Source organism: Bombina bombina, chromosome 7 (genome assembly GCF_027579735.1).
Source record: "Bombina bombina isolate aBomBom1 chromosome 7, aBomBom1.pri, whole genome shotgun sequence".
NCBI lineage: Eukaryota > Metazoa > Chordata > Amphibia > Anura > Bombinatoridae > Bombina > Bombina bombina.
Genome location: NC_069505.1, coordinates 202333776 through 202350534, shown reverse-complemented (window position 1 = coordinate 202350534; position 16759 = coordinate 202333776). Strand labels below are relative to the sequence as shown.

The following is a 16759-nucleotide window of genomic DNA, read 5'->3' as shown; positions in this document are numbered from 1 at the left end:
GCGGAGAGCAATACGCTCTCCGCATTCAGCATTGCAGCAGCAGCAGCAGCTGGTGCAGCGCCGCCCCCTGCAGATTTGCGGCCAATCAGCCACTAGCAGGGGGGTGTCAATTAACCCAACCGTATTCGATCGGGTTGAATTGCGGCGATGTCTTCTGCCTCCTCAGAGTAGGTGGACAGGTTATGGAGCAGCGGTCATTAGACCGCTGATAATTTTAGCGTGGGAGGCGATAAGCAATATCATGACTGAGCTAACTAACTCACATATTATAAGTTGAAAGTGAAAGGTCGCACTTGTGCGCAAACAGAAACTGTGCTCAAAGGGGCCGATTTATCAAGCTCCATATGGTGCTTGACGCCCCTGTTTCCATGCAAGCTTACACAATAGCTTAATGTTGATTAATCACTTTTAATAGAGCATAATGATGCTAAATTGTGATGTGTGAAATCAACCTGTTGTGCTAAAAAACAGAGATATAAGTGTATGTCTTTTAAAGGGATTTAAATACAGGCATTATGGGTAAGGGCATGTGTGTTTGTTGTGTCATTAATTTAACTAATTGATTTTAGTGTAAAACTGCACTGTAGGTAGTGTTGTGGTCTGTTTTGTGATGTTGCTTCATAATGTCATACAATATGGCAGGAGTAATGTCAGTGGGCTAGATTACAAGTGGAGCGCTAAATATTGCTTGCATGCAAGCATTATTGACTCTGCACTTTGTAATACCAGCACACATTATAATACGCTGGTATTACAAGTTAAGCGCAATGGAGGTAAGTAGCACAGTGATGGGCAGCATTTATATATATATATATAAGAAAATATTTTGTTCTGCCACAACTGCAGAAATCTTTGAGATAGATAGATGCCTCAATTGCAGAGAGAAAGGGGTAGTATACCTTTTGGAGTGTAATTTCTGTAATCTGCAATATGTTGGTAAAACATTAAGAGAGATAAGAACACGCATAAGAGAGCACCTCTCAAGTATTATGGTAGACACAATGAAAAGTAGAAAAAGAGAGAACAAATTACTCCCAGTAGCGAAACACTTTATAGAAGAACATGGCAGAAGTACTAAATCACTAAAATGGACCATTATAGAAAAAGTGACTTTAAACTCTAGGGGGGTGATTTGGATAGAATCCTAAGTAAAAGGGAAATTTACTGGATGTTTAGTTTAAAAACACACATACCTCATGGATTCAATTCCAGATTCAACCTCATTAATTTTGGGGAATAAATTCATTATTCTAGACATTCCTAGACTTATTGTTTACATTAAGAGTTAATCAGGGATTTATTAATTTAAGTTAATACAATATAATTGAACCAACAAGAAATTATAACTACCGTATATGTATTAACACCTGATACCCAATAGAAATGACATATTATCCCATAGGGTCCAAATATAAATGCAAGCCTACAAAAACATGGAAGTACATGTATATTACCCCTGGCTATACAATAAGCCATAAATACATTGATAGGAGTATATACACTTTCATCTTTAGGCGGTGCACAAACAATAGACTCCAAAGGCGACCATATATATAAGCAAATACACTCACACTTTACCCGGTATAACAGATAAACAATGGTATATTACCAAGTAAGTAAAGGGTTAAAGTGATTAACCAATTTATGCAAAGGTGAATTTAATTGAACCAATTACCAAGATATATAAGTTTTAGCTGATGCAGTGTCAGATCAGAGGTCTATGACTACGGCTCTTGTGGGGTGAAACACGTAGGACCTGATCTGTCGCCTTTTTTGGATTTTCCACAAGTTGTGTGTACAATGCAGTTTTTTTAATTAAAAAAAAATGTTATATGTTTTTTTAAATAAAAAATTTCAATGCCCTCTATTTTGGGGGCATTTCGGGCCCTTTTAGAAACTTGACCTCTGGTTAATTTTTAAAATGCCAGTTGCTACTGCGAACTCACAGTAGTAATAACCAGCCACTTGTAATGGCTGGTTAATTATAGACATGTGCGATTTGATTCAGTGTGAATCAAAATTCGTCCGAATTTGTCGAATTCGGAGATTCGGATCGATTCGAATTTACGAATTGCGGTAGTGCCGAATCTACCGAATAAATCAGAATCAATTTGAATTTATTCGGTAGATTCGGATGGCCGTGTATTACACTAGTATTGTACAGTATATTAGGTTTTAAACCTAATATACAGTACATAATACTAGTATAATACACAGCACATCCCACCTAACACTTACCGAAACCCCAAATTTCTGAATCGAATCGAACCGAATCCAGCCAAATTTTTTTGGAATCCGAAAGAATCCAAATGAATCCGAAACAAATTCATTTTATTTTTTTCCGAATTCGAATCGATCCTGACAGAAATTTGAATTGATCCGAATCGCTCCGAACCGAAATTTTCGAAGCTGCACAAGTCTAGTTAATTATCTTGCTCCTGCAAACTGACAAATTTGTAATCTACCCCAGTGTAATTTATATATATATATATATATATATATATATATATATATATATATATATATATATATATATATATATATATATATATATATATATATATACAAAATAAATGTTAAATATAAATATATTTTGGGGTACCCAGTAGTAAATCAAAAAGTTTTGTTTGGGGTTTATCATGTTGTTTTAGCTGTGGAATTTCATAAGCAAAAATGGACCATAAATGTGTTGATAATTATAGAGGATTTGGATTGTTCATCACTTCATTCATTCATTCATTTATTCAGCTATACTTTCATAAGGCACATAATACATGTATGTTTGTGTATATATACACCCCCCTTGAATAATTAATGATCTATGGAGAGTGCTGGCTTGGGCATCCTTCAATTATTTCTTCCCATTTTTTCTTATTTTTCTGTCTTTCATTATTGATAATATTTCTGATGCCCCCGGAGCACACTGGGATAAATACATATTATTGAGTTATCCCTGGTTCTCTTTTATCTAGTATTATATTGGGTTCTCTTGAGCTGATGTGGTCGGTCCTCATTTTCTAATATATATATATATATATATATATATATATATATATATATATATATATCATGAGGGATTTGTACTATCACCTTCAATCAGTGTGCTAGGGTGACAGGAGCAGAGGATATATATCGATAATGGGGGATCTGCACTCGCTGGACTTGTACAAAAAGAATATTTTATTCAAAGCATGATATTACGGGATTAAACAATCCCCTTCCCCGAAACATTGCACTTTGAATACAATATTCTTTTAGTACAAGTCCACCGAGTGTGGATTTTCCATTATTGACATATAATATATATTTATATATACAGTATATATATATATATATATATATATATATATATATATATATATATATATATATATATATATATAAAGTCCTAGATAGGATAGCACAATCTTACTGAAGTAATGCCACGGTGCTCTGCTACAAACATAACAATCTTCTCCAAAAAGCAGGCAACTCACTGGTCTTTGTAGTAAAACTTAGAATTTATTATGTCAGTTTAAACTGACATAATAAATTCTAAGTTTTACTACAAAGACCAGTGAGTTGCCTGCTTTTTGGAGAAGATATATATATATATATATATATATATATATATATATATATATATATATATATATATATATATATATATATAGTCTTTATAGCATGGCCTAGTACTCACGGTAACCTTTGAACCACCGGGGTGCACATCAAAGAGATCCTGCATAATTCACAGATCCAACATATCGCAAAAAGGAAGGCACTCTCCGGGTTTAATAAGGATAAAGTTTTATTCCTTATGAAGTAACCTTTCTGAGTTTTACCTCCGTTTTCAAACTGACAACCAGTTTGAAAACGGAGGTAAAACTCCGAAACATTACTTCATAAGGAATAAAACTTTATCCTTATTAAACCCGGCGAGTGCCTTCCTTTTTGCGATATATATATATATATATATATATATATATATATATATATATATATTTGTTACAAGTAATAATTTGTTATTTTGACATTTTCTTTTATAAGTTGTATGTTTTTTCATGGTATTATTATGTCACCCAAAGAAGTTAGAGGTAGTTTAATTTATCATGTTTGTAGGGGTATTTCTTACAAAATAATTTGGCGATTTTTTGTTAACATGTATTTATTCGATTAATTATTGGTTTATTTTGTGTTAATTTATTGTACTTTTGTATTATTTTGTCATTTTCTTTAGTTTATTTTGTATTGTTAGTTATTTCTATTATATTTCATTGCATGTTAGTACACATTTAACATAAATTCTGAGGTACACTTTTTAGTATCTTTGATGCGCTGAAGCACAGATTCTGATTGTATATTATAAACCCCCAGTCATTAACATGTATTGGGTCTTAGTAGGATTGAAGTTTGAACATATGAATATAAAGTATTTTTCTCAGAAGCTTCATTTTCCAGTTGTTGTCTGTTTTCTACAAACCACTACATGATTAATAAAACCTCAAATAATTACATAAAATATTGGAATGCAAATTTTTTTAAATACAAACAATATTTGTCAAAAATATTTATTTTAGAACAAGCTGAATGACAAAAAAAGCCAAATTTAAAATTACATATGTTCTTAAAAATGGAAATAAGACTATGTATATTAAATGATACTTTAATAAATTAGCATTAGACCTTACTTACTAATTCCTCTACATGCTAAGGTTTTAATAAACTTATTTGTTAAAAAACAAAACAATTTAATCTTTTAATAAATACTTCTCCATTAACAATGTTTTCTACTGTAAATGTGACATTTTAAAATACTCCATTAAGTCAGTTTCTTGGTGAATCTCTTCATTTATTTCTGTGGCACTGTAGGGAAATAAAGAAAAAAATATATTACATTTTGTTCTCTGTGTCCTGACCCTAAACAAAGATTAGAATTACAAGAAACTATCTACAATACAAGGCATAAGCACATGAATTATTATATAATAGACTATAGAGTCCAAATGGTTGTTTTTTTATCATTTATTATTATTATTAGCATATTATTATTAATGGAAAAATTGTTGCAAAAAAAAACAAAAACAAATTAGATAAAATAAGTAAATTGTAAAGTTGTTTAAAAATGTATGCTCTATCTGAATCATGAAAGAAAAATTTGGGGTTTCATGTCCCTTTAACGAAACAACTCACTTGAGACACTCTTTTGATTGAAATTAGTTGTCAATTAAATGTAAAGAAGATATTAAAATATTGCAAAAGCCATACAATAATGAGTGCTTAAACATGTTAAGTATCAATATTTCATGCCAAAAAAATTTGAGCTCATGTTTAAAATGTCATACATATCAAGCACTAGTTTAGGTAACATTGCTTCATGATGAAAATGCTACTTTGTTCTAAGGGATTTGTAAACTTTATTAAAAGTATAGGGCCTGGAAGCTTGTGATTGTGACTACATTTGTCATCTCGTATCTATTTATTCAGAATTAGGTGATTATCATAAATATGTATCTGTAATGCATTAAATTAAATTTCCATGGGTTTTCTGCTTCATATAAGACCATTCCACAGGCACAGTGCTTATATGTTCTCTACTGCTGTCTACAACTTACCAAAGGCATATTTGGCAATGAACCCTTTGGTCTGTACAGAATCATCACTGTGGAACTGAAGAAGAAGGGAATTCCCAGATGAGACAATACTAGGAATGGTTGAAGATCCACAGTATCTTCCTATTTCAGGTGATGTGAGTTTTGGACCATTGAAAATAAGCACATAGTCATAGGCACAGGTGCGCTGTTGCTCAATTTGAAAATCAGCCATATTTAATGATATCTAGAAATGAGAAGAATATAATTTTATCATAACCTTTACCCCTGAAAGTTAGAAAATAAGGAATTGTCTCAGTATCAATAAAATACCATAAAATACTCAGTAACATAAACATTTTCAGTCATATATAAGCAGTAATAGTATTATTCAATTGTGAAACCTAAATTTAATTTAATTTGATTCTATAATTATTAGTAAATTTTGCAAAATTCCATTGAAGTTTCTTATTTTAAATTATAGAAGGTCAGGATGGCTTGTAGAACAGTCGGGGAAATATAAAAAAGATGTTAAGAAATAGGGTTCTAGGTGACACAGTAGGAACCATTTCCACTTTGTATGCTCACCACAAATCCAGCTGGAGCTGTGATTATCCAAGTGCAGTCCATGAGAGGCGGGTAATTTGAGGGGTAGCTGGGAGTGGAGATGACACCAGAAGGATTTGTAAATGTGGAACCGCATTTCACTAAAATAAGAGGAGGCAACATGACTATAAACAAACATTCAGTTAAATTAAGGATGCTAACTAAGTAGATGCAAGAAATGTGTTTTACAGAAAGAGAACAACACTACAAGTGGCATGCGCTGGAGCAAGTAGTAATAAAACTGAATACTGAATGTCAGGTAACATTTAGACCGTAAAATAATCAACAGATTCCTAATATGAGCACAGACTATGTATGTTATTAAATACATATTATTAAAGACATAGATCATATACAGAATAAGCTTCTAAACAGGTAGCACAGTCTAGGAGTACTGTTAATGACCAATATGTAGTTGTCATTTTAATACAATAAACGTCAGACAAGTCATGTAGCTATCATTACCAGTGGTGTATGAGGCCTTGAAGCCAGTTGCTGCTATTGTTTTGTCATTGACAAGCTCCAGTAGCATTGTGTTTGAAGAGGCCACAAAGGAGGGGAGCTGCCCAGTGCCGCAGGATCTGTCCAGAAGTACCGGGGAGGATCTGTTGGCGCCATCATAAACTTTCAGGTAATCCGAGGAACAGTTTGGTGAAGCCTGGACATCAAATGCACTGAACTGTATGAAAACCTAAGGAAAATAATTTAGATGTGAAGATTCTTAAATGTCTGTAGAACTTTATGTGGTTGCAATGTTTTCTCCTTTATAGTCTTGACTATATGATGTGTTAGTAGAATATATTAGCTGTTAGAATATTTGTGCCTTTATATTTTATATTACTAAAAAACTAAGAATTTTTTCATAGTCAAGGATTTAAAGGACCATCATTTTTTGCTTGAAAACATACATTCCCTTTATCTGTTAAAAAAAATACATGTTTATCTTTTTCCTTTTTTTTGCTGATGAAACGTAAGTTTTGTTATTATTTTAATGTTCCTTGATTCTCAGCATTATTTGGTGTTTAATATAATCACCTTGTTAGAGGGGGCTCGGATGAGCCACACACAGCTAGCATTATTTGGGTAATTATTTGGGTAATTAGCAGACATTAGTGTTCCTGTAGAATCTGGAAGGAGGGTGCTACAGGTTCCTGAAATGAAAACACATATTACTAATTAATTCATACAATTTATTTATTAATATATAAAATCTGACATATTACACAATTCCATTCTATGATGAAAATGTTATTATTTTATTACAGTATAAATTCTTACCACACTGGTACAGTCTATTTATTTTGGAAATATCCAAGTTGCTGAGTCCATATCTCTGTCCAATAGTCACAGCTGGGTTTGGTTTTGGGACAATGGTAACTATTCCATCTTGTTTAGAAAAAGCAGTCCTAGAAAAGTCAAGATCATGCTAATTTTTCTATCACAATTATTCCTTTGTATAATTCAAATCTATTACTAATAGCTGAATATTTATGAAATGTATGCATTAAGAAGAAACATTTCTAAATATTAGTCAATTTTTTTTCTATTTTTAGCATCAATTTGAACTAACCATCTCCTGTTCTCATTTACACATCAAATCTTATTTCCATTGTTAATTATCTGTAAACCCCAAATATTACAAGAAATTATTTCCAATGTTGTAATGTTCTCCATATTAAATAGCGTGGAAATGGATTATTATTGCAGATCGTGGTCTCTTCTCATGTTTGATTTCCTAAACCAAAGTTATACAGCCAATAGCTTTTAATGACAGCTGTTTCAGTAGTCACAGGGACAATGAACAGAAGCAGTGTGTGTGACCCTTTTTATTTCCTATGTTTAGATAAAGTGTGTTAAATAAAAGTCACCTAGATTACGAGTCTTGGGATAGCCTTAAAAAGCAGCGTTGAGGGGTCCCAACGCTGCTTTTTAACGCCCGCTGGTATTACGAGTCAGGCAGGAAAGGGTCTACCGCTCACTTTTTTTCCGCAAATCCCCTTACGTTAATTGCGTATCCTATCTTTTTAATGGGATTTGCCTAACGCCGGTATTACGATCGCCTGAAAAAGTGAGCGGTAGACCCTCTCCTGTCCAGACTCCTGCCTCATATAAAAGTCAGTAGTTAAGAGTTTTATGGGCTAACGCCATAACATAAAGCTCTTAACTAAAGTGCTACAAAGTACACTAACACCCATAAACTACCTATTAACCCCTAAACCGAGCCCCCCCCCCGCATCGCAAACAGTATAATAAAATTATTTAACCCCTAATCTGCCGACCAGATATCGCCACTACTTTAATAAATGTATTAACCCCTAAACCGCCGCACTCCAGCCTCACAAACACTAGTTAAATTTTATTAACCCCTAATCTGCCGTCCCTAACATCGCCGACACCTACCTACATTATTAACCCCTAATCTGCCACCCCCAACGTCGCCGCTACTATATTACATTTATTAACCCCTAAATCTAAATCTAACCCTAACCCCCCTAATTTAAATATAATTTAATTAAAACAAAATTAAATTACTACTATTACATAAATTAATCCTATTTAAAACTAAATACCTATAAAATAAACCCTAAGATAGCTACAATATAAATAATAATTACATTGTAGCCATCTTAGGGTTTATTTTTATTTTACAGGCAACTTTATATTTATTTTAACTAGGTACAATAGTTATTAAATAGTTATTAACTATTTAATAGCTACCTAGCTAAAATAAGTACAAAAGTACCTGTAAAATAAACCCTAACCTAAGTTACAATTATACCTAACACTACACTATAATTAAACTAATTACCTAAACTACCTACAATTAATTACAATTAAATTAAATAAACTAAATTACGAAAAAAAACACTAAATTACAGAAAATAAAAAAAGAATTACAAGAATTTTAAACTAATTACACCTTATCTAATCCCCCTAATAAAATAAAAAAGCCCCCCAAAATAATAAAACTCCCTACTCTATACTAAATTACAAATAGCCCTTAAAAGGGCCTTTTGCGGAGCATTGCCCCAAAGTAATCAGCTCTTTCACCTGTAAAATAAAATACAATACCCCCCCAACATTATAACCCACCACCCACACACCCATCCTTACTCTAAAACCCACCCAATCCCCCCTTAACAAAAACCTAACACTACCCCCTTGAAGATCACCTTACCTTAAGCCGTCTTCACCCAGCCGGGCACAAGTGGTCCTCCAGAGGGTCCGAAGTCTTCATCCTATCCGGCCAGAAGAGGACATCCAGACCGGCAGAAGGCTTCATCCAGGCGGCATCTTCTATCTTCATCCTTCCAGAGCGGAGCCGGTCCATCTTCAAGACATCCGAGGCGGAGCATCCTCTTCATCTGACTGCCGACGAATGAATGACTTGTCCTTTAAGTGACGTCATCCAAGATTCCGATTGGCTGATAGAATCCTATCAGCCAATCGGAATTAAGGTAGGAAAAATCCTATTAGCTGATGCAATCAGCCAATAGGATTGAAGTTCAATCCGATTGGTTGATCCAATCAGCCAATAGGATTGAGCTCACATTCTATTGGCTGTTCCAATCAGCCAATAGAATGCGAGGTCAATCCTATTGGCTGATTGCATCAGCCAATAGGATTTTTCCTACCTTAATTCCAATTTTCTGATAGGATTCTATCAGCCCATAGGAATTCAAGGGACGCCATCTTGGATGACGTCACTTAAAGGACCAGTCATTCAGTCGTCGGCCGTCGGATGAAGAGGATGCTCCACGTTGGATGTCTTGAAGATGGACAAGCTCCGCTCCGGAAGAATGAAGATAGAAGATGCCGCCTGGATGAAGCCTTCTGCCAGTCTGGTTGTCCTCTTCTGGCCGGATAGGATGAAGACTTTCGACCCTCTGGAGGACCACTTGTGCCCGGCTGGGTGAAGACAGCTCAAGGTAGGGTGATCTTCAAGGGGGTAGTGTTAGGTTTTTTTAAGGGAGGATTGGGTGGGTTTTAGAGTAGGGTTGGGTGTGTGGGTGGTGGGTTTTAATGTTGGGGGGGTATTGTATTTTTTTTTTACAGGTGAAAGAGTTGATTACTTTGGGGCAATGCCCCGCAAAAGGCCCTTTTAAGGGCTATTTGTAATTTAGTATAGGGTAGGGAATTTTATTATTTTGGGGGGCTTTTTTATTTTATTAGAGGGATTAGATTAGGTGTAATTAGTTTAATATTCTTGTAATTCTTTTTTTATTTTCTGTAATTTAGTGGGTTTTTTTCCGTAATTTAGTTTATTTAATTGTAATTAATTGTAGGTAGTTTAGGTAATTAGTTTAATTATAGTGTAGTGTTAGGTGTAATTGTAACTTAGGTTAGGGATTATTTTACAGGTACTTTTGTACTTATTATAACTAGGAAGTTAATAAATAGTTAATTACTATTTAATAACTATTGTACCTAGTTAAAATAAATACAATGTTGCCTGTAAAATAAAGTTTAAACCTAAGCTAGATACAATGTAACTATTACTTATATTGTAGCTATCTTAGGGTTTATTTTATAGGTAAGTATTTAGTTTTAAATAGGAATGATTTATTTAATTGTAGTAAATTTATTTAGATGTATTTAAATTATGTTTAAGTTAGGGGGGTGTTAGGGTTAGACTTAGGTTTAGGGGTTAATACATTTATTATAGTAGCGGCGACGTTGGCGGCGGCAGATTAGGGGTTAATAAATTTAATATAGTTGTGGCGATGTTGGGGGGGGCAGATTAGGGGTTCATTAGTATAATGTAGGTGGCGGCGGTGTCCGGAGCGGCAGATTAGGGGTTAATAATTATAATGTAGGTGTCAGCGATAGCGGGGGCGGCAGATTAGGGGTTAATAAGTGTAAGATTAGGGGTGTTTAGACTCGGGTTCATGTTAGGGTGTTAGGTGCAGACATAAATTTAATTTTCCCATAGGAAACAATGGGGCTGCGTTAGGACGCTGCTGCTTTTTTGCAGTTGTTAGGTTTTTTTTTCAGCCAACTCAGCCCCATTTTTTCCTATGGGGAAATCGTGCACGAGCACGTTTTGCCAGCTTACCGCTACCGTAAGCAACGCTGGTATTACAGTAAGATGTGGAGCTAAATTTTGCTCAACGCTCACTTTTCTGAGGCTAACGCCAGCTTGCAGAAAACCTGTAATACCAGCGTTTTCTTAATTGAGCGGTAAGAAAAAAAGGCTTGTTAGCTCCGCACAGCCTTACCGACAAAAACTCGTAATCTAGGCGAGTGTTTTTATTACAGGTCAAATGAGGAGGTTTACCTCCAAGGCACTGAGGAGTTTCAGAACTGATCATCCTTAAACATGTGAATGGCAACTAGATTCAGTGGCAGCTATAATGTATCACCAGGAGTTTCTTATGTATACTACAAAAGCTGAGGATTCTACTGTCATTACTGCATTATTTTCCTAAACACTAAATTATCAAATGTAATAACTCAACTCATAGCCCTTTTTTTTATTTGCCCTCTATTAGTAAGGTAGCATTAATGTTGCTCTATATTATACCTTTGGGTTTTTACATATAACCCTCCCTATAACACCTATTGCTACATATAACCCTCCCTATAACTCCTCCTATTGCTCCATATAACCCTCCCTATAACTCCTCCTATTGCTACATATAACCCTCTCTATAACACCTCATATTGCATCATATAACCCTCCCTATAACTCCTCCTATTGCTCCATATAACCCTCCGTATAACACCTCCTATTGCTCCATATAACCCTCCCTATAACTCCTCCTATTGCTCCATATAACCCTCTCTATAACTCTTTCTATTGCACCATATAACCCTCCCTATAACACCTCCTATTGCTCCATATAACCCTCCCTATAACTCCTCCTATTGCTCCATATAACCCTCCCTATAACGCATCATATTGCTACATATAACCCTCCGTATAACTCCTCCTATTGCACCATATAACCCTCCTTATAACTCCTCCTATTGCACCATATAACCCCCCCTATAACTCCTCCTATTGTTACATATAACCCTCCCTATAACTCCTCCTATTGCTACATATAACCCTCCCTATAACTCCTCCTATTGCTACATATAACCCTCCCTATAACTCCTCCTATTGCTACATATAACCCTCCCTATAACTCCTCCTATTGCTACATATAACCCTCCCTATAACTCCTCCTATTGCTACATATAACCCTCCCTATAACACCTCCTATTGCTACATATAACCCTCCCTATAACTCCTCCTATTGCTACATATAACCCTACCTATAACTCCTCCTATTGCACCATATAACCCTCCCTATAACTCCTCCTATTGCTCCGTATAACCCCCCTATAACTCCTCCTATTCCATATAACCCTCCCTATAACTCCTCCTATTGCTCCATATAACACTCCCTAACACTCCCTCCTATTGCTCCATATAACACTCCCTAACACTCCCTCCTATTGCTCCATATAACCCTCTCTATAACACCTCATATTGCACCATATAACCCTCTCTATAACACCTCCTATTGCTCCATATAACCCTCCCTATAACTCCTCCTATTGCTCCATGTAACCCTCCCTATAACACTTTCTATTGATCCATATAACCCTCTCTATAACTCCTCCTATTGCTCCTATAACCCTTCCTATATCTCTGCTTCTTTATATAAACCATTCTATAACCCCTCTTGTAACCCCATACAGCCCTTCCTATAACTGCTCCTATTGCTTACAGGTCAGTGCGTACGGGTTTATGACAGACGATTACACTCGATACTCGGATCATTACTATGACAAGAACAAACTGAAGATGACATTGTACATTAACCATGATTTCCTTCTAGAGCGAGATTTGTGGAGACGCCTAAACAACGAAAATATTATCAAACTATATAAGCGAACATAAAGACTCCACTACTGCAGGCACAGAAGTGTTATGCGGAAGATGCTTTTGTTGCTATTTTCGCACCCCTTGTGGTGTGGACAATTCAGGAAACAGTGAATTACCTCCAACCTAGGTCATAGACCGACCGAAAAAATATGTTTTGTTAACAGAAAAGTGTTTGATTTTAAAATGACTGTGAATTCTATTTTGTGATTAAGATTTTCTTTTTTTTAAAGGGACGTGAGACCTGCAAATTTTATTTCATGATTCAGATAAAACATACAATTTAAAACAATTTTCTAATTTACTTCTATTATCAAATATTCTTCATTCTCTTGGTATCTTATGTTAAAAACATGGAAGGAAGCTCAGGAGCGTGCATGTGTCTAGAGCACTATATGGCAACAGTTTTGTAAGAATGTTTTCTATTTCTTAGAGCACTAAATGGCAGCACTATTTCCTGCATGTAGTGCTCAAGACACCTACCTAGGTATCACTTCAACAAAAAACACCAAAGTAAATTTGATAATAGAAGTAAATTGGAAAGTTTGTTATAACCATGTGCACTTTCTGATTCACATATATATTTTTTTGAGTTTCATATCTCTTTAATTGAATTTCTGGCAGCACCATGGATATCTCTGCTGGCCTCTCTCTGATACCATATAAGTTAACCCCTTGACTGCCAGTGAGGGCAACAATGCATTGTACAGCAACACATACCCACAGTCCTATTTTGGCAGCCAAAGGGTTAACACAGCCTTTGCTCTCATTTGCATATCTCTGTATAGTTCCCTTCCCTCCTCTGTGCGCCACCTCATCTCCCTGTCCCAAAAGCAGAACTATGTGTCCCCGAGTTGCTAGGTGACGTTTTGTAAACCAGTATTCTCTCCCATTACAAAGGAATCCCTTTCTGTGCGCCCGAGGCTGCGGATTAGTTGTGGCTCTATAGTTTATGCTCACTATTCTGCATTTAATTCACAGAAACTCTACTCTTCTATTTCTCTCTAAACTTAAAGGGATGTTTTGACTCAGGAAATGTGGATTATGCATATGAAAAAGTGCTATTTAAATATGTTGATTTTTTTTTTTTTTGCATTAAAAAGATTAAATATTTTAAAGCTGTTTTAGTTTGATTTGAAAACTAACGAGATCTGTGGGAGAGAAAAGGGAGAGAAACTCACTGGCTTATGAGGAAAACTCTCACCACGCTGTTGGTGGTCAGTGGGTTAGATTCATTGATAAAGACTAAGTTCATGTTCGAAATTCATTTAAGGGGACAGTCTAGTAAAAACTAAACTTTCATGATTCAGAAAATAATGCAATTTTATGCAAATTTCAAATGTACTTTTATCATCAACTTTGCTTTGTTCTCTTGGTTTTCTTTGTTGAAAGCTTAACCTAGGTAAGCTCATATGCTAATTTTTAACCCTTGAAGGCTGCCTCTTGTCTCACTGCATTTTGACAATTTTTGATAGTTAGACACTCCTAGTTCATGTGTGCCATATAGATAAACATGGTGCTCACTCCTGTGGAGTAATTTATGAGTCAGCACTGATTGGCTAAAATACAATTATGTTAAAAAGAACAGAGAGAATGAAGAAGTCTTCAGAGGGTAATCACAGAGGAAAAACGTGTATTAATATAACCGTGTTGGTTATGCAAAAGTGGGTAATGTGTAATGAAGGGATCTGTTTAAAGAATAAAACTTCTGGCGTAGACTGTCCCTTTGTGGCTTGTTTCACCTATTGTATTTAGCCTTTGGTTAGTGGATGTCCCTTTCATGAACATATAAAGTTCCATTAAGTGCCTCAATATGAGAAATATTGTACAGCAAACAAGTACCCCAAGTTTTCAAATGCATGCATGGGTGAAACACACTATTAACCCCAGTCAATTAAATAATAATAATAAAAAAAAACTATTTTTCATTAATAAAATTATCCAAATCATTAACTCAACAAACACACATGCCCAATATACCCACAATGCCCCTGTTCAAATCCCTTAAAAAGGAATGTTTACTTGTCTCTACTATTTTGGGACACAACATGTTAATTGTACACAACACCTATTAGCATCACTGCATAGTATTAAAAGGGCTCAATCAGCACTCAGGCCTGTAATGTAATCTCTAATCCCACAAAATCACTATTTTGTTACTCATTAATCATGTGAATTTTCTTTTTATTACAAAATTGGGAGATTAAAGGGACATTAAAATCATTTTTCTTGATTTAGACAGAGCATCTCATTTTAAACAATTTTCCAGTTTATTTCTATGATATCATTTGCTTTGTTCTTTTTATCGTTTGCTGAAAAGCATAATAAGGTAGGCTAAAAAGTAGCAATGCACTGCTGAGTGCTAGCTATACACATATGGTGAACCAATTATTATTATCATTTATTTGTGTAGCTCCACAAAATTCTGTAGCGCTGGGTACAATGATATGGGTATACAATGACAAGGATTTGTACTAAAATACAAAACATAGCAAACTAAACAAATCTAGTACAGGAGGGAGAGGACCCAGCTCCGGAGAGCTCACAGCCTATGGGTTGAGGGTGCAGAGACATTAGGTTTGGGGTAGCTTGTCACATGGATTGTAGTTGCAGCAGTGAGTCAGGCAGTTCAATAATTATTTTGGCTATGATGAGAGGTGGAGGAGAGATGGTAAGCCTCTCTGAATAGGTGAGTTTTCAAGGAGCGTCTGAAGCTATACAAGGTTGGAGTCTTATGGAGTGGGATAGAGAGTTCCAGAGGACAGGAGCAGCACATGAGAAGTCTTGGAGATAGGAGTGGGATGTAGAGATAACAGGAGTGGAAAGACGTGGAGAGGACAGGATGGGGAATATTTGGAGATAAGAGAGGATATAAAGTTAAGAGTGAGGATGTTGAGTGCTTTTTAAGTTAGAATTAATAGTGTATGCGGAGCTAGAGTAGAGACTGGCAGAGCGGAGCAGCTGATGTAAATCTGTGACTTAGGTGGATGAGTCTAATTCATAATAGATAGGATAGAGGAGAGGCAGTGTTTTGGAACGCCATTTAGAAGAAGATTGCAATAGTCAGTGTGAGACAAATGAGGGAATTAATTAGTATTTTTGTAGTTTTTTTGAGTAAGGAAGGGACGAATTCTGGAAATGTTGCGTAGAAAGAGAGAGATATCAGGAGAGGAAAGATGGATTTGGGTATCATCCACCTATAAGTGGTACTAGAAGCTAAAGGAGGCTATAAGTTTTCAAAGGGAGGATGTATAGAGCCAGAAAAGCAAGGGGTCCAAGACAGAGCCTTGCAGTACTCCAGCTGAGAGAGGCAAAGGATTAGAAGATATGTTGCTAAAGGAAAATGAAAACCAGCAGTTTGAGAGATATGAGGCAAACCAGGAGAGGGCTGTGTCTCGGAGGCCTTTTGTTTTAGCTGATAGGTAATTTTTTACTTTAGTGAGAGCGGTTTCAGTGTTTAGGGTGGAAACCAGATTGTAGTGGATCAAGTAAGGAGTTAGTTGTGAGAAATTGAGTTAGCCGATTATAGACCAGTCATTAGACATGTGCGGTTCGTTTCGGATTAATTCGGAAATTCGGTAAATTCGGAGATTCGGATCGATTCGGATTTCCAAATTAAAATACTTCCGAATCTACCGAATGAATCCGAAATAGCTGCCGTATCTCCGAATAAATCCGAATTAGCTCGTTAAAATTCGGCATTTCCCCATAG

The 16759-nt window shown here is 35.5% G+C and overlaps 1 protein-coding gene across 1 annotated transcript in view; it reads right to left on the bottom strand.

The window, feature by feature from the left end:
* Positions 1-16759, bottom strand: part of LOC128636301 (embryonic protein UVS.2-like) — a 105888-nt gene that overhangs the window by 1754 nt on the left and 87375 nt on the right. Inside the window, exons 7-11 of the mRNA XM_053689332.1 lie at positions 7452-7579; positions 7209-7324; positions 6639-6864; positions 6156-6274; positions 5592-5814 (exon numbers count right to left, since the gene is read on the bottom strand). Coding sequence (XP_053545307.1) covers positions 5592-5814; positions 6156-6274; positions 6639-6864; positions 7209-7324; positions 7452-7579 — 812 coding nt within the window. The remainder of the gene's footprint in view (positions 1-5591; positions 5815-6155; positions 6275-6638; positions 6865-7208; positions 7325-7451; positions 7580-16759) is intronic.